General features: G+C 38.9%; 4 protein-coding genes across 6 annotated transcripts; 2 read left to right on the top strand and 2 right to left on the bottom strand.

Annotated features, from left to right (window-relative positions):
- Positions 1–824: 824 nt before the first annotated feature.
- Positions 825–7,131, bottom strand: LOC114139686 (germ cell-specific gene 1-like protein). The gene is given in 5 exon segments (XM_028009742.1): positions 825–1,604; positions 1,698–1,809; positions 2,953–3,105; positions 3,190–3,528; positions 6,792–7,131. Coding segments are annotated over 5 exon segments (1,173 nt in total). The 5' UTR covers positions 6,988–7,131; the 3' UTR covers positions 825–1,231.
- Positions 7,132–10,458: 3,327 nt separating this feature from the next.
- Positions 10,459–13,513, bottom strand: atg12 (ATG12 autophagy related 12 homolog (S. cerevisiae)). Of its 2 annotated transcripts, none has more exons than XM_028010800.1 (4): positions 13,293–13,513; positions 12,183–12,319; positions 12,021–12,083; positions 10,459–10,623 (listed from the first exon to the last, which is right to left on the bottom strand). In XM_028010800.1, exons 1-4 carry the CDS (start codon positions 13,384–13,386, stop codon positions 10,564–10,566), a joined length of 354 nt encoding a protein of 117 aa, XP_027866601.1. In that variant the 5' UTR covers positions 13,387–13,513; the 3' UTR covers positions 10,459–10,563. The 2 variants fall into 2 exon arrangements, with proteins under 2 accessions (XP_027866601.1, XP_027866610.1); XM_028010809.1 differs by lacking the exon at positions 10,459–10,623 and adding an exon at positions 10,699–11,008 and having other exon boundaries at positions 13,293–13,431.
- A 185-nt stretch (positions 13,514–13,698) lies between these two features.
- Positions 13,699–16,983, top strand: isoc2 (isochorismatase domain containing 2). The gene is made up of 6 exons (XM_028010798.1): positions 13,699–13,796; positions 14,402–14,526; positions 14,700–14,912; positions 15,066–15,136; positions 15,218–15,335; positions 16,832–16,983. Coding segments are annotated over exons 1-6 (594 nt in total). The 5' UTR covers positions 13,699–13,795; the 3' UTR covers positions 16,898–16,983.
- Positions 16,984–17,121: 138 nt separating this feature from the next.
- Positions 17,122–24,626, top strand: foxj2 (forkhead box J2). 2 transcript variants are annotated; one of them, XM_028010797.1, is made up of 10 exons: positions 17,122–17,440; positions 17,751–18,108; positions 18,194–18,268; positions 18,376–18,477; positions 21,037–21,153; positions 21,233–21,674; positions 21,759–21,965; positions 22,088–22,189; positions 22,774–23,106; positions 24,280–24,626. In XM_028010797.1, the coding sequence occupies exons 2-10, from the start codon at positions 17,779–17,781 to the stop codon at positions 24,387–24,389; spliced, it is 1,818 nt and encodes a 605-aa protein (XP_027866598.1). In that variant the 5' UTR covers positions 17,122–17,440; positions 17,751–17,778; the 3' UTR covers positions 24,390–24,626. The 2 variants fall into 2 exon arrangements, with proteins under 2 accessions (XP_027866598.1, XP_027866594.1); XM_028010793.1 differs by having other exon boundaries at positions 24,277–24,626.
- Positions 24,627–24,901: the final 275 nt, after the last annotated feature.

Below are 24,901 nucleotides of genomic sequence, written 5' to 3'. Positions count from 1 at the left end.
GCTCATCTTCACACAAAAAACTGTATTTGGTGGCTCTTTTGGTTGAAGGTTCATCATTTAACATAAGTTTGCCATCAGATAAAGCAGACGCTGAAAAAAAGAATCAAGTTTATTGTCCAACTCAGGTTAATTATTAGATATTCCATATACCATTGTGAGTTCCTCTCTAAAATGCTTATAATCGCCTATTTTAATAGTGCAAGCTCCAAATATTCCTAAATATGATTTAAAACGCAGTCAAAACAATCTTGGCACGTTCACAAAAACTAATATTTTCAGTCTTTCATGTTTTTGCTCTTAGGAGTTCAGCCAATCAGCGACAAGGATTGACTACTTTGCAAACATCATCCAATAGTATGTCAAGTAGTACTGTGCTGAGGTGTTTTATCGTCCCAAGCTCTATTTTTCTATATCTTAGTTAGCAAAAACTTAATTCCACAAATAATTTTGAGTCACGTTCCACAAAATATTTGTGAATATGTGAATTTGCCTATACTGAACTGCAAATATGTGGGTGTCCATGGTAACCAATAAAGTAAGGTAAACATTTTAAACATTTTTACATGTAGAAAAATACATTTGCTTTGTTATCATCAGGCACAGACACATAACATGCAGATTTGCATGCGATGTACGCTTCAAAGTCTTTACGTCTTGATATGAGTTAACTGAGTGAGCGTCATTTACAGCCTGTGAGACCCACTTAAGTCTTTTTTGAATATGAACTTAATAACTTAATAGAATTAAAATTGGATATTTACGGTGGCATCATTTTCCAGTGATTTCTTTTTTCAGTTGCTGCCTCTATTGCAGCACCTTTTCTTTGTTTATTAACCATCTTATTAAGCATATCTGTGTCAAAACTTAAGAACTGAGAGAGGTCTGCCGCAACGATAGATCTTTTCAAACTCCAAATATACCTGAATCTTGGAAACAAGCAGTCAGTTGCTATTTGCAGTCACACAGCAGACATTATAGGTTGATGCAAAGTGAACGTTGGATGTTTCTCTCAGTGCAAGTCATAAGGCAAGAAGCCTCCATTTTAAATCAGTTGGCGACTCAATTCAACACCCACTTTCCACTTCTGTTTAGCAATTTGTTTGACCTTTGACTCATAAATGTGTTCCAAGGAATCAAAAGTCAAAGCAAACCAGCATCTCTGATCACTGCAGCAATGCAGTGTTTTATTTATTTATTTTGCCCTTTTAGTTAATGTGAATAGCTGGCCCTCCTAACAAGGTGAATCAATCCGATCCAAGACCGCTCCCATCTGGTCCCTCTCACGCTCGCAGTCCTCACACCCCTCTGGGCCACAGCCTCCCACTAAAACCAGTGTTGGCACGTCCCCATTTCCCACTCCGACAACGCTACCATTCGGGGCCCATGCCACATCAATCATCCCATCCGGACAGTGCAGCAGGCCGCTGACGGAGTACAACCCTCCTCCTGGAACCACTTCGTCATATGACGGGGCCCGAGCAGCAGCTCTTGCTTCGTCCAAGCGGAGTCTTTGCCTGCGACGGATCTCAATGATGGTCTTCGTGTAGGAGTTGAGTGTGACGACAGCAGCCCCCATGCAGCAGCTAAAGGATACCCAGGCAAGGCTGAAAAATACAATTCAAAGATAAGCAACCAAAACTTTAGAGCATGTAGATAACTTTGAGTTTGAATTCTGTTTTTGATTAGCAGCAACATACGCAAATGACCAGCCGTAATCCCAGGACTGAGGCCTCCAGTCTTTAGGGCCCACGATGACTGTCATCTGAAATACTGTGGTGAACATCATATGTGCTACCATCCCAAGAAGACCTATGCAGGAAGCAAACCAAGATGAAAAACTAGGACTACTGTTCAAACACTAGAATGCCCATGGAAAAGGTGTGCAAAAAGCCTCCAAATAAATTCATGTTTAATTGCAGTAACACAACCTCTGACTGAGTTTTTGTTAACTTTGCAATACTCTATCGTACATGTATGCCACTGCTAAAGGATCAATGTAACTGTAACTGAAATATCGCAGCAATGACACGTTAATAACTTGATTTAATCTTACCTTAGCATGGCAGATCAAGAAAAAATTAAGCAAAGCTAAAGCTTGACCCACTTTGTAACAGATTCAGCTAATAATTATTTGAGCACTTTGGAGCATTTCTATAGCATTAAAATCTCACCTCTAAGTGGCCTGATGATCCTTAAATATGACAAAAAAAGTTCAACAAAACAGTAACATCATGACCAAAGTACAGTACCCCATCCAGACACAGAAGAACACTGTAAATTCTACACTCTTAGTACCAAACGACCCTCAACCCTAATCCAGCAAAAGTGACAAACCCACACCTAAAAGTGACACAACTTGATGGTAAACACAATTCCTTTCATTTCCTGTCTCCAGTAGGCCATACATGGCAAATAGGAATCAATATGACAGCAGTTTTACTCTCATTTGCCCAAAGCCTGTTGCACTAATTCGGTAGCTTTTATCAAACTCCAATTGTGATAGTATAATAGAGGCTTTTGCCTGTTATGTGTTCTAAATAATCAAGTTGGTATGTAGATAGTGTCCAGTGGTCAAGAAAATTTGGTGACCCTAAGATGGCAGTGATTTTCTAAAGTGGAGTATCTTTTTGTTCCTTCACCATCCTCCATCCTCCTTAAATTCCTTGGTGACAAAATAAGTCATTACCTAGGCTTGTTTGCCACAGTTGAAGTTGTTTCAGCTTTTCACATGATCTCTTGGGATATATGAGTAAATATGGATAGGTAGCTATTCTCTTGTAACCATCTCATGCTTTGTGTCAGTGTTAGTCAATTCCTGTTCTCAAGTGTTGCACTTTTCAGTGTGAGATTATCTTCCTGCAGCAAAAGATGAATTTATTTTAAGACTATTTCCACATCTTTACCAGGGGCCAACACTTGAGGTAGGCGCTGTAATCCAAGCTGCACCCCCACCTGATAGCACAGTACAAATAGCTGCGAAGGCATTGATTTTTAGTGCGTGCATCTCTTTATGGGAGCACATGACTTCCAGGCACATCAGTAAGAAGCCCATCCCCAGCAGGCCAATATATGTAAACTCAGAAATAACCGACAGCCAAAGCACACCTGCAACATGTGGAAACAGATGTAAAGAAGCATTAAATGAAACAGTGTATATTGCATAAAATCAATTTTTATAACGCCGCTCACCTTGTGTTTCCCCTGGAGTTAAGTCGATAAAGCTGCGACACACCTCTCCTGCCAACAGCATGTGCAGATTTAGATGATCATAAAAATCTTTAACAACTAACATACCCACTTCTCTCTACAAGATGAGTTAATATGAAATGTGCATCTTGGTCTCACCATCATTCTGCTTTTCACAGCTTTCCCAGAAGCCTGTATGGAAATATCTGAAGGCAAACTTGTCTTCCCCTGTCTCCCAGATGTAGTGTACGGCATTGGCCAGCTGTCTTTGTCTGATCTTGTCCAGCTCATCTCTTCTGGCTGGAGACAGTGTCCGGTTGAAAGGGTTTTGTGTGGGGCTCTCTGTGTGACAGGAGACAAATTAAGTTTTTTAGGTTTACTTTTGCACCTTGTTAGCATAAAATCTTTGCACCTCATCGAGAATCTATCTTTCTAACCTTTTAGGAGCAGCACAGTAAAATAAAGGCCATATTATCTTGACCATACTCTACATTTGGACACATAAACAGCAGACATATGCGAAAGTTTAACTAATGGAGAAAAACCGACATGCTAAAAAAGTCAAAACATTCATTCCTCAGCAAGACTTTAAAAAAAAACATCGAGCAACAACAGATTTTAAAGTTGTTCCAGTGAGTTCTGGACAAAGGTGAGCAGTAACTAGTTACATTTACTAATTTACATTCACTTTAATAGCTTTAAAAAGAGGGGAAAAAAAACTTTTAGGAGTAGCTTGACTGCATATTTTACTTTTACTTTAGTAAAATGACTACGAAGTATCGCTACTCTTGAATAAAATATCTGGATACTCTACCCACTCCAAGCACCTTCAGTGAATGAAGAACAAGCAAAAGTTAAATACAGACACACCTATACCTTATGTCAAAGTGAGACGTCTTGTTTATACACTGCATTGAATGTTAAATTCTATTTGCTGAGCCTTCTGGGACATTTGGAGATAGAACAAGTACAGTAAACACCTATAAATTGTAAATAGTCTACACTGTTCTGACATTTATTGTAAAGATCTTTAATACATCGTACTTTGAGTATAGGTTTGATTTGCGAAAGTTTTTCTTCTGCTTGGATTTGTTATTTTCTAATGTGATGTTATGTTGTGTTATTTATTTATAGTACCAACGGACTTTAACTTTTTCGCTTAAGGCAGAGACCACAAGCCAGAGAAAGAGGTTTGTAGGTAAGAACCATGACTTCTGACTAAGATAACTTTATACATTTTTGTGAACCACTCTGATCCCCATTGAAAGACACGGACTGAAGAACCAACAAATCATCTATTAGAAGCAAAGGCAAGACTCCAAAGTTTGCAAACAAAGTCCTCCGCTTGAAGAAGGCCCCTTGTTACCATAAAAGGATTGGTAACAAGGGGCAGTTTGGTGGACTCCACCTTGAATCAGGAACAAATTCAACCTTTTGATGGGGATGACGACACAGCATGCTGATCCAGCTAGCTTTTAAAACCATCATTGGTACCCAAAAATACCTCAAGGGACAGGGATACAAGGCCTCTCAAAACCTGCAAAAACAACCAAAGTCCCATGAAAACCTTCTTAATAACTCTGTCTAAACAACACAGAAACACCTGAAAACATAACAACTGTAACTTATCCAAGCATCACCATGAACAATGCAGTCACATGCATCCCTGTTAATGCATACTTCACTGCGCCATGTGCCTTTTCTAAAGCAGTTTTCATAACAGTGTGCGTCAATAAAAGCAGATCTCTCTGCACAAATAAAACAAGTAGTGATCAAAGTAATCTCATTGTGGATCAAGCTTAACACAAACCACTGAGAGCAGGCGGCGTCATCGTGCCCTCAGTGGACAAGGAAATGTTTAGAAAGCGTCATCACAACCCAAAGACCTTTGCTAAATCCCAATTAACCCCACCCTGGAACTCACCTTCTGACAAAAGAGATTAAAACGAGAAAAATCACTGTCTGTACAGGACTGATCTATCCGGATTATTTCTAGGTACAGCTTGTTATGCAGAGGTGGTTTAAAGATAGAAAGATTCATCAAAAGTTCATCACCACTCATTAAGCTGATCTGAAATTCAAGATGAGAGTTTTTGGTGAATTCCAGGTCAGACATTTATGAAAAGCTTTCGGAGGATCTCATTTAACACAAATACTCAAACATGCACTGTACTTTCCCGAAGCTTTCATTGAATTTGAATCCTGACTGAAGAGACATTAAAAAATAATAATTATATTTTAATTTGTAATGCACTTCCCATTGCAAAATCTCAAATTGCTAAATAATGGGAACAATAAAAAAAAAATTGATCAATAGATGGATGAATGACATTTTGAGCAAACAACAAGTCATAAAATGAAAATTTTATTATATACTTAGTATGAATTTTGTTACCAATACCACCTACTGTATGTTTAATCAGTCTATTCCTGTATTGCTTGATTTATGTTTGAGTGTGTGTTTTGGGCAAAACCACCCAAACAGAAGAAACGTTTTGGGTTGTTTTTAACTAAGAAGTTTTTTTGATTTTTGAATTCAACCTTTTAAATTACTATAATATGCAACAAAGACCCAGTGCAAAAAAACATTATCATGAGGTTTGATCTTCAGTATAAAGAATAAGATTCTGCTAAAAACAAAGTGTGACATGCCCATGTTAACATGTCTCAACATAAAGAGTAATTAATTAGTCACCTAGGAAAAATTTTCCACAGCCTTATTATGCTTATTTGAACAGTTTAGGATGGGACTATGAGCTACACAAAAGTTTTTTGCACAAAATCATTCTTAGCTAATGAGATTACACTCTGGTCAGTTCTGTTCATTTTGAGCTCCTTTCAGATCAGCTCGTTCTGAAAGGAACATCTGTCACTTTAAATCCAAATAGATTCCTGCTGGCCACGCCCCCCATCTTAACGATTACGCTCACATGTGAAAATGGGTGCAAACAGATGTGCAACTATACAACAGTACATCTTTGAAAAGCAGAAGAAGAGGCTCCTGCACAACCAACAAGAATGCAGCAAGCTTCTGAATGATATGCCAACAGCAGAACTCTTGTCTTTTCCAGCAGCACACAAAGAGGTAAAACCAGCTGACCAAACATGCTGGAGTGGCTTGGGTTGCTAGGTGACAGGCTTGGGTTGCTAAGTGATGGGCTGTAACTGAACAGTTGGGAGGTTTTTGAAACAGCTAATTTTCAAGACACCAAAAAGGTTAACTTATTGCCTCAAAACAGCCTGATGTTTTTGTTTTTTTTTCTAATGATTGGGTTGTTTTTAGAAGCAGTTGAGACCCAAATGGAAGTAAAATAAAAGTGAAAAAAGTTACTTTTGCATAATAGATTCCCTTTAAACATTTAAACATAAATGTGAAGTGTTATATGGACTAGAAAATGAATTAAATGATTCATTAAGTGTTAGTGGAACAGTTATTACATCAGTTTCCATTGGTTTTGTGTTAAAGCAAATTATGTAAATGTCACAAAGTTTTTTTTTGCTTGAACATCTGTTAAAAACTGCTTGCATTCCTAAAATATCAATCAAAGCTGCAGCACACATTACATTTAATAACACAATAAAACAACATGTGTAGCATCTATTACCTGTTGTGTAAGGCTCACTGTTGTTCTGACCACAGTTCTTCATTTTGACAGGCGACAGGCAGAGAGGCTTGACCACCTTGTGGGTGCCCTCACACCAGTAGGAGGTGCAGAGAGCCAGGATGGACAGGGCCAGAGCCAAAGAGGTTAATGTCAGAGAAAGCATGGATCGAGAGCGGCGGGACAGACGCTCGAGCATGGCCACAAAACGGAGGAGGGAGGCAGGGGAGGTGGGACAGCGAAAGGTGGACACAACACAGAGGAATTTAAGGCAAGTAGGAGAGAGGCAGTAACAGATCGGACAGGTCGGGGCAGATGCTTTGGTTTGGTTTTTAAGAGTTGATTTGCCAGCTTTAAGCAGGAAGCAATGATAAATCTGATCTCACAGATGAATAAACACAGCCAACAGAGCTAGATAGTAACATCTGTGATTTCAAAAAGGAGTCAGCAGCAGGATAAGATACTCTGAGACTGATTCATATGTAAAGAAAGAACTACTTTTTATTGGTCTTCTTGGGAACTGAAATGTCCAGAAATCCCCTGACCTTAACTTCTGTCTGAGGTGGTATTAGATCAGTGACTGGGCAGCATCAGAAAGGCAAAGAGGACTTTAGTATTATGTAATACATTCTGCAAGCTAAGTAGGCTTCTTTATCTGTCAAGAAACTTTAACAACATATGGCAACATTTATCCTTGATGAATGCTCTTTCAGCTCACACACACACAAAAAACTCCTTTACTCGTTTATGGGAAGATTTTACAAACTGACTTGACTATCATTAATATCATTATTCCTCCTAAGGTGGCTCCAGCTAAACCTTTAGGACTAGACACCAGGGCACATTACAAAATATTTCTTTTTTGTGACTTTATGGATGAGACACAGATTTAAATGCCTACCCCCCACCCCCCCTGAGATAATCCATGGAAATCTGCTTTAATCTCTTTGTGTTAGTTGTATTTTAGTGTGACCATGTTGTCTCTCTAGCAGGGCCTCTCTGTCAGTCCACAGCCCCTGAAAGGAAAGGAAAGAAAATGGTAAACAAAAAAATTTAATTTACCGGCGAGATCAAGACGATCTCATTGGCTGAAACACAGTCCAAGATGTACAGCGGGACACTTAGCATCTACTAATGCTTTATTGTAGCAGTTGTAGTTCTGCTGTGCTCAGCTAAAATAAAACACTGCTTCAATAAATGTTACACAAGCCTTTCAAGTAGTGCATTACTTTAAAACATTTATTGTGCCTTGCAGAAATGTTTATATTCGTCACAGCTACACATTTCATCACATAATATAGCTTTTATATGTCTTATTGGGATTTTATGTGCTAATTGTGCCTAATTATGAAAGGAAAACACTATATATTATTAAAAATTATTTATGAATAAAATTTGAAATGCATATTTACTCTGACAACCAGAGCTCTGGAGAACTCGCTGACAAGTCAACTATCAGTTATTCACAAATCTGACATCTGCTGAACCGCGGTGATATTGTTGAGATGTTAAAAAGAAAAAAATCCAAACAAGCAAACAAACAAAAAAATGGAACAAGTCCTCATTGGGCAGTTCTGGAAGAAAACTTAATAATGGCTACAGGAGACTTAAGATAGGGACAGGGGTTCATCTAAAGCAGGTCAGCTCTACACGGAGCTAGAATGGAGTGGCTTAGTTTAAAGCATATTCATGTTATGGCCCAGTTGAAGTCCAGACATAAATCCAGCTAAAATTCTGGGACAAGATTCTAAATATCTGTTCACAGATGCTTGAGATCCAATCTACCTTGAGATATTTTGCAGAGTAGCGGGTTATAATTTTAATTTCTAGCAGGGCAGAGCTTATATAGATCTACCAGAAAATACTTCTAGCTACATTACAGTAAAGTATACTTCTATGAATTGACTCATGAGTATAGTGCATCATACTTTTCAAATGTTTATATGTAAGAAGCTTTGAACCCCATGCATGGTCCATTTCACAATTATGCACTACTCTGGGTTTTTCACATAAGATCCCAACAAAATATACAAAATGTGAAAAATGTTCCAGCAATATTAGTACCTGTCCAATTGGTAAGAGGCCATTTAAAAATAAAGTAACATACAAGGACAGGGGTGGCCAAGTTCAGTCCTTAAGAGCTGCTTTGCTGAAACTTTTCCCTGCTCCAGTACACCAGAATTAAATAAATGATTCGTTAGCAGGTCTCTGCAGAGCTGAACCCATTTGATTCATGTGTGTTGAAGCAAGGATCCACTTGCTTCAACACACAAGTTGCAGGATAGTAGTTATTGAGGACTGGACTTGGCCTCTCCTTTACCAGGACAGTTGACAAACTACAGGATGTGCAGGTGGAGAAGTGATGCAGTTTTAGTGACTTGACTGAACGAAGAAATGAGTTTATGCTAGGTAACAGCTTAAATCTTAAAAGCAGTACAAAAAACAGGTTTATTTCCAGCTTTATGTCTATCATTTAAGGTGAATCATTTTAAATCATTCATCTTGAGAAAGATTAGTGAGAAAAATAAATAGACTTGGCTACTTGTCTTGATAAAACGTCATCAAATTTATCTTTGCATTTATAACTGAATACAATTTGAGGGAAATCTACCAATAGGTGTAATTTTTTTTTAGAATGTATTATTAAGATGCTCCTCCTCCCACAAAGACAAAAAACAGCCTATAATAGCCATTTCTTAATGATTTAGTTATATATATTTCTCTAATGTTAAATGTACCTACCCAAACTCTTTTTTGCTTCTTGATACAAAATATCCTGGCATAAGAAAAGAAAAAACTTAATCCGTCACGTCTTGGACTCTTCTTGTAAAAGATTTCTTGATCAAAAAGCTCCTTAGGAACTTAAACTTAAATCCTCCATGGTGAACTGCCTCTGTAACACTCTTCATTTATCGCCTGTTACTTTCCCTCGCTGGTCCTTACCTCCCCAGCTCCACTCTCCTCTCCTGTGAAACCTCCAGTCCAGCGGATGGACGGAGATGTGAACTGATGGAGAGACAGAGCATCTGCCTCCACGCCAATCACCAATCTACTCTCTTTCTCTGGAGTTTATGTCACATACGCATCCTGACTCACGTAATCCTGCTGCATCCATCTGTTGCTGTGGTGCCTCCTCTCTTCATGTTGGTCTAATTTCATGAGGTGCTTCCTTTTTAAACATCCATCACAACTTAATCACCAGCCTGAGTTTCTGATTTACAGCAGTGTGACGAAGTGTTTGCCATCTTACAGATTCTTTCTCTTGATTTTTGTTTGAAGGATTACCTAAGTAACTACAGAAAGCAGTTTGCAAATGATTTTAATAGGGAAAATAGTTAAGATCAACCTAGCCCTATGTGAAAAAGTAATTACCCTCTAAACCTAGCAACTAATTAAAGCAACATTGACTTGAACATTTGTTACACACATCAGTATTGGATCTCTTAGATCAATGGAGGAATTTTGCTCCTCTCTTCTTGGTGTCAGAATGACTTTAATTTAGCCACAGTGAAGGGTTTTGGAGGATGAATGAACTATTTAAGGGTGTAAGTCCAGTTGTAAGCTTTTCTAAAGCTTTTTTCTTTTGTATCTTTCTGAATATGTCCCAAACCGAATGAAAAGAATCAACATTTACTTCTGTTGGAAGAAAACAGAAACAAGGCCACAGAAAAATGTTTGCAATTATTTATTTAAAAGCATTTACATACAATCTGAAAGACAGCAAATATCGAAAGAGGGAGCATACAAGAAATTCATTAAACATCAAAAAAAGAAGTTAACCCCAGGCTTGAGATTTACAATAATGAAGAACTAGCTTCCCGTCGCTGCCGAAGCACTAGGAGAGACAGAGAAAAAGACAAACGCAAAATAAAATCAGTGACAGAGAATTTTAAAAAAATAACAAAACTGCATTTTGATGAAAATGTAAAGGATCACCATCTTCAAAAACTCTTTGAAAAATCTGAATTAATTAGCTACAACAATTAATTTCCCTTCGGGATTAATAAAGTTTTTTTGAATTTTAATTTTAATATCCGAGATGAAAAGAACAGGCGTAGCAGCTGAAAGTGAAAATTGACGCTCCGCTGTGTTTTTTCCCTTCACTGTCACCTTCTGAGAAAACTGGCTGAAGATTTTAAGCTTTGGTCTGTGAAGTTTCCCTCTTCATGCGCCCTCTGCTGATCAACTCAGGCAGGTGGGATTCTGTCATTGTACTGATACTGAAGGGCACAAAAAAGGAAAATATGCAGTGCCTACAAAAAGTATTCACCCACTTGGAGGCTTTACCTTTTTATTATTACTTTTAGGAAATAAAAGTAAATTTTGCTTTTTTTTGACAAAAACCCCATTAATGTCAATGTGAAAAGGGTTCCAGCAAAAATATGCAAAGTAAAAAAGTGTGTATAAATATGTTGTGTAAATTTTTTGTCAAAAAAAAAAGAAATATTTTTTTATTATTATGATTGATTTGTGAAAATATTAAAAGGGTAAAACATTCAAAGGGGTAATTTAAGAGCTGAAACCTTTTTCTTTTTGCCTCTTTTATTCAGTTCCTACCACAGAGTATTAGGGTCATTGTACATTAAAGAAAGTGACCAGAGTAGTCAATTTTTTCCAAACTATATTAATTTCACTCTTACAAATGTCTGACTTTACAATGTCAGCAAATATCTTTGTCTTAATACAGTTAATTTATGCCTTTATTCAAGGAAAACTATAACTTTTTTGCAAACTTGGAACTTGGCATCAGAAAATATAATTTTTTTTCTTATAAATATGTTAAGTTAATACGTAAATTCTGGCAAAAATGTACTTCTTCATGGATACATAATTTTTTCCTTGATCTACAATGGCCACAATATTCCGTCGTAGTTTCCTCCCTGCAGCCAGAATGCAACTCTAATAAAAATCAGAAAGTGCTACATCTATAAATCTTTTTTTTTTTCCAGAATCCCACTTTGTAGTGATTGCAACATTTTCTAGAATATCCTAATTGTAAATCTGAATATTGCTAAACACTTTAAATAAAGAGGAGAAAAAAATAAATAAAAATCCTTCTGCTGAGATACTGTGTGTGTTTATATATTGTAATATTCTATAGAAACAGGATAAAGAAATTAGCAGTATGTATTCTGTTTTAATGACAACAAAATATATTTTAAAGTTAAAAGAAAAAAATTAATTAACACTAAAAATACCCCAATAATGTATTATAAGTGTTTATAAACTCACATCAAAAAGGACTCCCATTTCCTGATCTGGCGATGGTGCAAATGACTGATGGACATAGATGAACTTAAGAAAAGCAAACAGCCTGAGTGAGGACTTCACAGAACAGAAGCACTCAATTTCTTACATATTTTTTCAAATGTACTACAGAAAGTTCATCCTCACCAGTTGTTCATTGGCATCAAGTTTGAGGAAGCGAGAAATGAACTGAGAGAGGGACTGTACCGTCCTCCCCCTGTCCACTGCCCACTTCTTTGTTTTCATTATAGGAGTGTCTCCCACAGCCTTCAACAGCACATCGACTGTAAAAGTAGAAAGAATAAACATTTAACAAAACCAACTTCTGTTGCAACACAGTGTTTACGAGAAATCTATGACAGTTCCTGTGAAAAGCAGGAAATGTATTTTTGCAATAAACACCCCTGCAAGGCCAGTAATGTTTAGGGGTGGATGTTAACTTGCATCCCTTCTCCAACACACCTGAATGAAAAGAACAGTCTCTTACTACATAGGTCTGTGCAGAGCTGAATGGCTGCTGGTGAATGACTTTAGCCATTTGATTCAGGGTTGTTGGAGCAGAGATGCATCTAAAAGTTGCAGGACGTCAGCTCTCAAGAACTGGACTTGGCTACCCCTGCTGCAGATTTTCAGAGGTCTACCATATATCATTTTCATGGTATGTTTTTTTTAAATACTTGATTGCGAAATTGATTGAAATTAGAAGAATCACTATGTAATGGGAAATAAATACCACAGTCAACGACTGCCAGACGTATTTAGAACTGACAATCCTAAATACAGGATTGTCAGTTCTATGTTTAGGGCTGACAATAAGGAAGAAAAGTATTTCAGTGTTCAATATAAACATTGATGAGGAACCACCCCGAACTGGACGTTTTTAATCTTATTTTACTAATTATAACATTACATACATACAGGAAATATTAAGATTATATAAACTGCCGTAAACTACATTGGAAATATACAGAGAAATACAAATCTAACGTTAAATTTACAGAATATGGACAAGTAAATGCTGTGCCTTTACTAGCAATAGCATTAGCTTTCCTCCTCGACTGAAATTAGCACGTGTTTAAAATATCGTAGCTCATTGGCTGAACAGTACAAATGCATTCTTCCTATTGGCTGAAACTTCTGTCAATTATCATCTACGTCATCCACTCAAAAAAAACACACTGTTAGCGTTAGCAAGACATGTCAACAACAAATAAGTAATTGTTTGTAACTCGCGTCAAATCTGTTCGGCGTTCTTACTTTTTTTCTTCTCCTCACTGGTCGCGGAGTTTTCTGACGGTGAATGTAGTTCTTCTTTCTGTGTTTCTGTTGGAGACTCAGCATTGTCGGACATCTTTAGGTTTCACTCAGCTCAGCAAACCTAGCTGCAGCTAACATTCCCTGCTATTGGTTGAAAGGGACGTCAATCTGAGCAATAGGCAATTCTATTTGCCATTATTATTTGGAAGGGGTGGGCTTATTGTAGAGCCTTGTGTTCCGTGTATTTCCCGATAATCGTAGTTAGTTTCAGGTATTTTATTTGTATGTTGCATGTCTGTTTTGCAGACGTTTTTCAATCTTCGGTTAGCATTATCGGCTGTTTATGTTCGGCGTTCAAGTACTTCCACTTTTTCCTTGCAACTAATTTGTAGATATTTCCCTTCAGGACGCGTCACATGGGAAATAATACTTTAACCTGGTAGTTGATGTTTTTACTGTCCCCTTGAACCTGTCACCCAGCCTGCTCACTTCAGCACAGAAACAGTAAGTCACATTACTTTTGATAAATCATTTTAGGATCACAGCTGCTTTTTTTTTATCGCTTCTTTTCTTTGGTTATGCAATGACGCACTGACAAAAAAGTTATACACACAGTATTTGAGTTAAAAACTATAGTATTTAGTTTTTTAAAAACAATATTTGCAGATATCTACAAGTGGCTACTTTGCAGAACAAGAACTACGACCATGCATTCATTTTGGTATACGTTTTTTCTCAGACCTGACTGAGAACATTTCTGCTTATGAACATAAACGGAGCAAAACTGTCAGTCTCTGAATGTACAGAGCTGATGGAGAGGTACTCCAAAAGGGTTGCTGCAGCTTCAACTAGAGCAAAAGATGCTTCTAGAAAGTATCGACTCAGGGGGAGTTAATACAAGTGCGTTTCTTACTTATTAGATTTTTATCTGTAAAAATAAAAAAATGAACATTTTGAATGATTTTTCCTTTCATTTCACAGCTATAAATTGTACATGTTCATGCTGCCTGAACATGTACAATTCCAACAAATACACTGAAATTTGCTTGATGTGTAATGATAGTGTTGCCAGATGTTATATTTCTTAGATTGCAATGTCTTTGTTGCAGTGGCAAACATCGGCAGGCTCTCCACCAAGGATTCTGTCCTCTTCCTGTGTGACATGCAGGAGAAGTTCAGACCCAACATCTTCCAGTTCACCAACATCGTTAGCAACGCAGCCCGGGTCCTCCAGGTTGTTAATACCGACCAACTCATTTTAATTCAATTCAAATTCAAAAGTACTTTATTGATCCCAAAGGGAAATTAAATGTTGTTGTTAATTCATAATTCTTCAAAGAGTTATTGCTGTTATTTGTTGTTAATTTGTAGTCATTTGTCGCCTCTAACCTTGAACTGCTCCTGCAGGCCAGTCGTATTCTGGGCATCCCCACCATCTTGACAGAGCAGTACCCTAAAGGCCTGGGACCCACCGTGCCGGAGCTGGGGGCAGGGGATCTGACCGCTCATGCTAAGACCTCTTTCACTATGATCATAGAAGAAGTGGAGAAGGAGCTGAAGGCTCTGGGGAGCCCTAAACAAGCCATTCTGTGTGGAATAGAAGCACATGCCTGCATTGCTGTAATTAATATTTTTGTTTTTGCATCATATTTAGACTACAGACTTTAGACTTATTTTAATGTTGATAATATTGAAAGCAAGCTGGAAAGAGTAAGTATGCTAGTTATATTTTTAGATTAAAGTATTAAAAAAATCTTCCCTCCTTTTGCTCAGTGTACTACATATGACCTTATTGAGAAGGGAATGGAGGTCCATATTGTGGCTGATGCCGTTTCCTCCAGGAGGTATCTGTCGATTTTCCTTTCTTCCACTTGCATTCTGTATATGCATAATATTTAGCCTAATACTTATGCTTCACTCCGCAGCCAGACGGATCGGTTGTTTGCTTTGTCCCGAATTAAGCAAAGCGGGGCTTACCTCACCACCACAGAGGCCGTCCTGCTGCAGCTGGTTCAGGATGCCAAACACCCCAACTTTAAGGAGGTCCTGATTACATCTGCTCAACACGCTTCACATTTAAGCCAAACAGCTGGATATTAATATATTATTTAATTTAAAGAAATTATATTCAACATGCTAAAGAATAGGAATAAAGGATAAAAAAACTTGCTTGAAAACACAAAAACTACTTTGGGTCTGTGTAAATCAAATGTCAGGGCAAAAAAAATGACATATCAGCAGAGGAACGTACGCTAAATGATGATTCAGGAAGTCACCAAAATGGATAAAATTCAGTTTTTGTTTGGACTGAAGGATATCTACAAAAATAAACTGAATGGAGGATTATATGGCTTTCAATATGTGTAAATGTTAAGAGTTAAAGAAATCAAAGCTAAACTATGTAAAATTGTAAACAAGAGGGCAGCAACCTTTTACAATCTTGAGAGCCATTTTTGTCTTTTTGCCAGCAAAAGAAAATTTTAGATTGAAGAAAATTACAGGAAACAAATTAGCTTATTTTAACAAAAAAAATCTGCTTTAATACATTTTCTTAATGAAAATAAACAAACACATCTTTTTAGGTTTTAAGATAAAGAAAATCATCAAACTTTTACACAAAAGGAATTAACCTTATTTCTCGAGGGAAGCTAAACTTTTAAACAAAAAAATACCAAAAAACCACATACTTTGCAACCAAAAAGCAATATTCCTCCTTGTGCTACTGGTGTCATTCTTTATGGAAAGTCCTTTCATATATTCCACAAAAACTGGATTTTTAAAATTAGCGTTCCCATGTAAAACACAAATTCTTCAGCATTTTAGACCAAAGTTATTAAGAGCCACAGTGGATGGTTTAAAGAGCCGCCTGTGGAGCTGCTCATTAGTGATCTTTACCCTAAACAAGAAAATCCTAGAACTGATATTAGAATGACTAGAAAGCCAGTGAATGTATGATGAGATGTGTTCTCACCAGTTCATATTAAATTTAGTTTATAAAGCCACTATATTAACAAAGTGCAAATGTTTTCAATTCTGGGATTTACTCATCAGGACATATTAAGATTTTCTGATCTTTTGTCAGATGAGACCAAAATGAGGACGTCTAAAGAAATCGCAACACAGAACATAATCTCAAAAGCTTTATATCAACTTATAAGCACAGTGGTGGAAGTATGATGATTTGGTCTTGCTCTCCGTGTATTCTGGAGTCAAATCTGAGGTCATCACTCTTTTAACTAAAACTTGATAGAAACTGGGTCATGCAAGCAAAGAAGCAAATGTTACATAAACAGGAAGAGACCAAAGATCTGCTGTTTAATAAGCAGCAGGATGGTGGGGGGCTTTTTTTTTTACGCTTAGTGGTCATTTTACAGCCTGGTAATGGAGAGATCTTTGATCATGTCCTGATAAGTAAAAACCAAAAACTGAAAAATCGATATCCAGAGAATAACAGTTTTAATATCTCTTTAGACTATTTTTTTTATACAAGCTGGATTTATGAGTATGTTCAAATAACACATGTTGATCTTCGTTGGCAGATCCAGAAGCTCTTGACCCAGCCGTCTCCTGACACCGGCCTCCTCGCCTTCTTCAGCGCTCTGTAGAGGGATCGCCTCATGTTGTTACGTTCCACTGTACAACCCTCTGTTTTTAACACAGGGACTTCAATAAAACATTGCTTTTGCTGTAACTCCTCTGTCCTGTGGTTTTGTCCTTGTCTCAGTCAGTCCACCCTCCACATATGTGATGTGTTGACTTAGTGTGGTGCAAAGTTCACGTGTTTCTTTGCAATGCAAACCTGACAGGCCCAGGAGGAGGGACCTTCTCCCAGAGGCGGGAGCAGAAAGTGAGCTCACACCGGGGGAGGAGTGAGTGACGTCTTTCTGGTAAAGTCAGAAAGGGAGGGGAAGGGCAGAAGGAGAGAAAAAGGAAGCTCTCCGATTAGTATTTTGTGTATATTTCTTCAAAGTTACACAAACTTTCTCAAACGGAAGGTGGGATCGGTTTCCTGGAGGACGCTGCTGCGCTGAGGAGGGAGATCCGACGGTGGAGGGAAGACGCCAGTTTGACAGCAGACGTGCACAGCTGATGACAGCATAAAATATTAACACTTCTCAAGGCCCCGGGCCTCGAGTGACCAAAGAAAGGTAAGCAAAGTCGGCCTTCCTCTTTCAAAAAAACAACAAGCAGAGGTGGAGGTGGCACGCTTGCATGACTGCATACGCTCGCCGTGTCTTTGCTTGTTGGCGGAAAGTTCTCAGAGCAGCACAGTGTGTCTTGTGTGTGAGCTAAACTGTTTTGTAAGAGAAGCTGGCTGGAGGAACGGGAACAGAGCAGCCGAGTCTCTCATAGTTCAGGCTGACGGGCATCTCCTCTCTGACCGGTCACTGTTTGTTAAAAAAAAAAAAAAACTTTGTAGAGAATGTTAATCCAGTACTGTGTGCTTTGGTCCTCCAGATCCTGGACAGAGGAAATAAGAAAAGAAATGTCTTCTGACTTGGACTCCAGTCTCACCAGCATTGACTGGCTGCCCAAACTGGGAATCAGCAGCCTGCGCTCGGGGAAAGAGAGAGGAGAGGTAGAAGGAGGGGAGAGGGAGAGAAAGAGAGACAGAGGGAGGGAGAGGGGCGACTTTGTGCCGTCAGTGCCGAGCCCCTTGCCATCAAACTGCAAAGGGAAACCCCCCCACAGCTACGCCACCCTCATAGCCATGGCGATAGCAGCTGCACCAGAGAGGAAGCTGAGTTTAAACGACATCTACACCTGGATAAGCAACACTTTTCCTTATTACAGCCGAGTCGGGCGAGGCTGGAAGGCAAGCTCTACCATGCACATGATAGTAAAGTGTAACATTATCATAACTGTATTGAATATAACTTGAGTCTTCTTGATCTCAACAGAACTCCATCAGACACAATCTGTCCCTGAACAAATGCTTCAGGAAAGTTCCTCGGCCACAGAATGACCCCGGCAAGGTGGGCTCTTTGATGCTGTCACTTAACACGCTTATGTGGGAATGTTCATCTTATAAGATAAAGAAATGGTTTTGGAAAAAAATAAAATCCTAATCCTGTATTTCCAGGGCTCCTATTGGACGATGGATGGGCCTCCAGAGTCCATGAGTCCTGCAAGGGCTCCAAAGCGCCCCTATCCTGAGGAGGACGAGGAAGAGGAGCTTCAGCATGTACGGTTGATCTTAATTATTCCATCTATACATTACTCATGTTTTATTATTCATACATACATACATATATATATATATATATATATATATATATATATATATATTTCATTTTGGGGCTGTAATAATGTCTAAATCTTTCTTTACCAAGCCCATTAAACCAGTGAAGCCCCTTAACACAGGGGTGTCAAACAATTTTTTATTTGGGTCATATCAAGACCATGGATGTTCTCAAAGGGCCGGTTGTGCCATGATGTTTTGATAACGTACCTATTATCAAACGTAAAATATTAGGAAATAAGTGTCTCTTCACTTGACGACTACGGCTTAAAATTAGACAGTATTAAACATCTTTTCATGTTGTTGTAATTTGGCACAAAAGAAATTAGAACTACTTTGATTTGATTGATAAAATAATAATTAAGCACAAAACTATTTTTGAAGGCTTGTATGTGGTTCTTAATGTGACTCTCTGGACTCCAGTGGGCCACATTAAAAGCTATGACGGGCCAGATTCGGCCCCTGGGCCTTGAGTTTGACACCTTACAGAAACCCACAATGATTTGGAATGTCTTTTTTTAATCAATACCATTAAATTGAAAGATCTTTAATTGCTCATGTTTTGCAGATCAATTTTATAGATGTGTTATAGAACAAAATCCTTTATTTTTCCGCTCAGATTTCAAAAGGCTTCCTGAGGGTCTTTCATAGTTTTTCTTTTGAGTTTTTCTGCCTTTTCTGAGTCTAGTTTAGTCCTCTAGTGTTAATGTGTGGCGGCTATGATGTCATTCAGCTACTTTCCGGTTCAAGATGTGGTCATATATAAAGGCATAAATGCAGAAGTTGATTTATTTTTGCTAAATTATGAGTAAAATGAAGCCAAAGACTAAAGAAAGTTTGTGATTACCACCGCATAAAACTGACTCAAGACTTTTGCACACAGACGATAAAGCTTATATTCTGTTACCATGGAAACTGAATTCAACTAGTGGACAGACTTTGCTGACCAAGGAGTCTCACTCATTTCCTATTCAAGTCTTCCTGCTTCCTAGGCTGAAAGTTGAGTGATGATATAATCATCACTCAAAAAAATAAATAAAAAAAATAAATTTTATTGGTTTAAACTCTCAACTACCAGGTGCTCAGTGGTGAGCAGTTTATCTTGTGAGACCTTCGCCAAAATCTGAACCCTGAACTCAAACCCCTTCACCACATTACGGTGGTGATTCTGAAAAGAGACGGTCGTCTCTAATTCTGCAGTCACTGCGCTTAACCATAGGAAGGCGAACTGCTCCCATTGGGTCAGAGGTCAGCCTCTGCCTCAAAGTATCAAAGGGCCTGGGTCACAATCCACGGTAGCGGGAATTGTATTAACAGGTTGATTGTTCGTCTGCAGTAATGTGGACACTGCTACAGTTTGTTGTGGTGAAAAAGAGCTGAGTTAATTAGTGAACCTCTCAGTTTACCAGTCTGTCTTTGTTCCGACATTCGCCTGTGGTCAATAGATATGGATCATGACCAGAAGATCCTGGAAACAAGTGGCTGAAATAGATTAGCAGGGCTCAGTCTTTGTGCAGTTTCCTTCTTGGACTGGGATAAATATACAATTTCACTTGCTACTGAAAATATGCTAAAAGATTGTACTCGCGTAAGAGTAGCGCTACCTCAACATGGTTTTACTTAAGTAAGAGTAAAACGTAGCCATCCAAGAAATCCCTCCAGTTAGAGTAAAAAAGTACTTGGTATAAATGGCACTCAAATACTGAGTAGCTGATCAAATCATCAATCATTTATGCTTAAAAATTATATCATCAGACAGATCACAATACAAAGTTATGCAGAATATTTATATTTTAGAGGACATGTTGAAGATAATTTATATAAATAATGAATTGCAAAAGAAATTCAGGCAAAATAAACAGTTTTCCAAATGAAATGTTTTAACTTAAAACGTAGGAGACTTTAGCAAAAACTGCATCGTCCAAGTTTACTCAAATAAGAGTATCAATACTTCATAATAAAAGTACTCAAGTAAAAGTAAAAAGTGCAGCATAGTAAAAATACTAAGAGTAGAATTTTTCCAAAATGTTACTCAAGTAAATACAGCTACAGTAGTTACTACCCAACTCCGACTATTATGTATATTGTTTCAAATATTTAAAATCGAAAACAATTTCAAATATTGTTTCCATAAAAAGTAAAATAGAAGGAATGATTTAAATGGTTGTTTTGATGACTAAAACAGCTACAGCAGTACATCCAGTTCTGATGCTCACTCCTCACTGCGTCTCAGAGATACACGTTAAGAGCTTTTCCTTCACTTTTCCTGGTGTGAAATAATATTCCTGTGCTTTTTTCAACGGAAGAGATCGTCAGCCTGTGAACAGGTTTTGGAGGTTAGTCACTGTTTTCTGCTCTACATTCAGAGCGTGGGTGTAGGACCTGAGCGCAGACTCAACTCTGTTGTTGTTTTTGTTTTGTTCTGTGTATGCTGTAATGCTGCATTCCTGTGGGATTTCCTCTTCTTTTCCATGCTTAAAGACTGATTCTATGCTTTTACAGATTCCTCCACCTGCAAAGGCGGCAGCGGTGAAAGGGCCCTCTCCCCACCTGGACCCGCAGTTCAACGCATCCCCAGTCAGACCCACCCACCACCCTCCATCTCCTCCCCCACACGAGGTAGACTCACGTCATTCCAGCTCATATTACAGCCGTGTTTGACAGGTTTTACATAGAAGTCTCATCTTCGTCTTCGCAGGAACCGTCGCCCTACATGTCAGCCCATGCCTCCGCTCTACCTGCCTCTCATTTATCTGTTTCTCAATCAGCTGAGCTCCCGCCAGCAGCCCCCATGTCATCCATCAATTCCTTCCCTCCTCCCGTCCCACCTGGCTCCACCTTTTCTGTCCCTGCAGCGTCTGCAGCTGCTCCCTCTTATTCTAACTCAGCCCTGTCCTTTCCCGCCAACTCAGGCCCTCTGCCTGTTTCCACTTTTTCCTGCACTTCCAACTCTACACCCGTTTGCACCGTGTCTGGTCCCAGCTCCTCCTGCCCCGCCGTAGCCCCACCTCCGGCGGGTTCAGGGCACCACACTGCCGATCCTCCTCTGCGCTTCTCCTTCGAGGATCTGAACATACCGGACCTGTACGCTTCCTTCAAGTCCCTTTTCAAGACGATGCGTGAGAGAGGAGGCTCCATCTGTGAGTATGCAGGCCCGCTCAAGACGCACAAGCACGACACACATGAACGACTCGGAGGAATCACTTGTTTTCTTTTTCCTGAAGCGGACGTCGCTCCCCTGCTTGTTCCCAGTAACGACACTACGCCTCTTCACACTCCCACGCTGCCGCCGTTCTCCCCTCACCCCACGCCTGCGCTGACTGCACCACCAGTTGCAGGTCAACAACCGGTTGCAGGTCCACCGACTGTAGCAGCTGCAGCGGCCATGCAAGCTCCACACCCTGCAGAGTCAGAGCGCATTTCGCAACTCAGTGAGTCTCACATTAATATCTCGACCCAGAGATTATCTAACGCTAATAAAACCTGCGACATGACTAAAACTAAAAGTATTTTAAGTTTTGACCATTTCCCTCCCTCCCTTCTCCCCCTGCAGCGGTGCCAGCCGATTGGTTCAGTAACACAGATTCGCTGAAGGAGAGCTTCCGCATCGCCAGCAATCTGGACTGGGCAAACATAGACTTGTCCAGTCACCCAGGTCTGTGCTGCTCGCCACAATCTGATTTAAAGGGCCAGTTCACAACATTTTCAAAACAACATTTTTGTCCCCTCCTGTCATGGAAGAGCTTTTGATTTACATAACAAGGTTCTGGGATATCTGCCTCCAAATGTTCTCTCATCAATGCTCACAACACCCTCAAACCAATCAAGATGTAATGAAAAGGATATTTCTTTTAGTAATTCAGTTCATAAACATAGAGAGCTTCATCACATACAGCGATACATTTATAGTGTTTATGTATGTTTATTTTGGTGATTATGGCCAGAGGAGAGTAGAGTACCGTACTTACAAATTTTACTCAAGTAAGAGCAATGATACTATAACGCATGTTATAGTAAAACTACTCCTTGAAGTACTCCCCCCTCCCCCGAACAGTTATTCAAGTATACGTAACTGAATACAGGATACAGGATTTTATAGATTATTTCTTTATTATCTTTCTTTTGTGAGCAGCTGATTCATTTCAGAAATTGAATCAAAGGTTTTGTTGTACTTATTGAAGTAAAAGTCACCTGATCTTCTGTATTTTAACAAAGGCGTCTTTATTTTCTGTGTCCCAGACCTCCTGGAGAGCATGAAGCAGGCTGAGCTCTGTGACTGGGCCCTCGACCCCGGCCTCTTCACCTCCCTCTGCGACTCTCTGAACCGCTTCTTTTCTCAGAAAGGCATGATCAGTCCTGGAAACAACTCCCCAGTTACCCACGGTGCACCTCACTTCCTGCAGCCATCGCCGCTGACGTCCAACCCTCCTCCGACCCTCAACAGCCTCACTCACCCCTCTCCCCTGCCCTATCCCGCCACTCTCCCTCCCACTAATGGCACACAGCTGCCCCGGAGACCCCCACCCATGCAGGGACCTGCTCTACAGAGACCCCATCTGGCAAACGCAGCTGGTGAGTAGCAGACGTTTTAAGCTGATTTTAGGGAAGCTTCAAGGAAATCTTGACCCTTTATCACCTTCGTTGTTTTTTTTTTTACACACAAAATGTAAAACATTTGGAAGATTGAGATGCCTTTTTTCTCTCTTCCTATTTCAACCATTCAAACTTCACACATTTCATAACTTTTATTCAGACAATTTTCCAATATAAAGGACCTTCTCAATCGTTGTGCTCTTTGAAACCAAGGTGCTTCCATATATTTTCAGTTAGAGAAGTTATTCAAGCTATCAAGCAATTACGGCAAACATATTTTACCTATTGGTCAGAAATTACAATTTGTTTTAAGAAAATCTTTGACAAAAATGGACTCAATTTATCCAAACCTCATTGCTATGCTGTTGCTAAGGAAAACCCTTAGTGACTCAAGAGTTACAAACCTTTCTAAACAAACCATTCTCACTCCCAGAGATATTACTCTTCGTAAGCAGTTCATAGATCCAAACATAGGCAGTTTTGGTCCCTTCAGTCAATGTATCATTTAAGTAGTATTCACTGTAAAATCCCAACAGAATGAAGAGAATCTACACTTTTATTCCAACTCAATACCATAAAGAGCAAAAGATCAGAAGGTGTTGCACTATTTTGGAAAAATATTTTTGATTATGAACATCGTTCATTTTGAGGACACTTTATGTTTATATGTCTCCATGAGCTTTAGCATTTTGTCCATCTCTTAAAAAAATATTTCAAATTACAATGTTGCAAAGAAAGTGGAGATATGTTTATGTCTCCACTTTCTTGCACTCAACTTTCTCCTAATATCCTTGGATAAATCCATCTTACCTTTTTGTGGCTTTGCTTGTAGAGGGCATTGCTGAATCTACTCGCACATTGTCTTATCCATAACTGTTAAATTGAGTTTTAGTTAATAAGTCATTAACTATGACTTATTTGAAAAGAAATAAATGCATCAAAATGTATGAAATTACATTGAATTGCCTAAATAAGCTTTCTGAAGGGTTCTGGACATGTTGATGCATCCCTTTGGCTATTTTTTCCTTGTGAAAACTGAAAGTAGGTTTGTCACTGCGACAATTGAAAAGGAGAAGTTAATTAGAAATCTTTTTTTTTAAATCTCACACTTCCTTTGTGGTCAGTTCATGTTTCCCTTTTACGTCTCAGCAGGGATCCATCCTCAGCCTGTGGCGCCACGACAGCGTCCTCCACTGAAGAACCTGCACAGCAACAGTGAGGAGTTCCAGGATGACTTTGACTGGGACTCTCTCATCCTTTGAGCCTCGCTTTCTTGTGATGGAGGAAAAAAAAAAAAAACACCAAATATTTCACTTCCTGTTTCCCTGACAGCAAGTCTGGGATCAGGTTTGTCACTAATGACTGAATCTTAAGAGTTTTATGTTTGTTTTCTTTTAAATTCATAGGCTGTAAAATTCTATTGTTTATCTTTTGTGGGTAAGTGGCTTCATATGTTAGATTTTCCCCCTCCCCCCCAAATACAGAAGTCATGAAACACACACACTCCCTGTTTTTGTTTTATTTCATAAATTTCTGTAGATTTTTTTTTTCTCCATTTTTCTTTTCAAATGTGAATGTTCACAGTTGACACCACCCAAAAGTCAAACTTACCCAGTAAAAGATACTTCTCTTGATATAAAATAATAAATTCATCCAGCTAAATTAAAAGAGCACTATGGAGCATGTTTTCATGTCCCTGTGTTGTCTCCGTTCACTCAATGAAATAATTGTCTCTTTAAAGAAGCATCGGCTGAAGCTCCCTTTACAAAGAAAA

Source organism: Xiphophorus couchianus, chromosome 3, assembly GCF_001444195.1.
Source record: "Xiphophorus couchianus chromosome 3, X_couchianus-1.0, whole genome shotgun sequence".
NCBI lineage: Eukaryota > Metazoa > Chordata > Actinopteri > Cyprinodontiformes > Poeciliidae > Xiphophorus > Xiphophorus couchianus.
The sequence above is the reverse complement of the archived record's forward strand: the minus strand, read 5'-3'. Positions and strand labels throughout refer to the sequence as shown.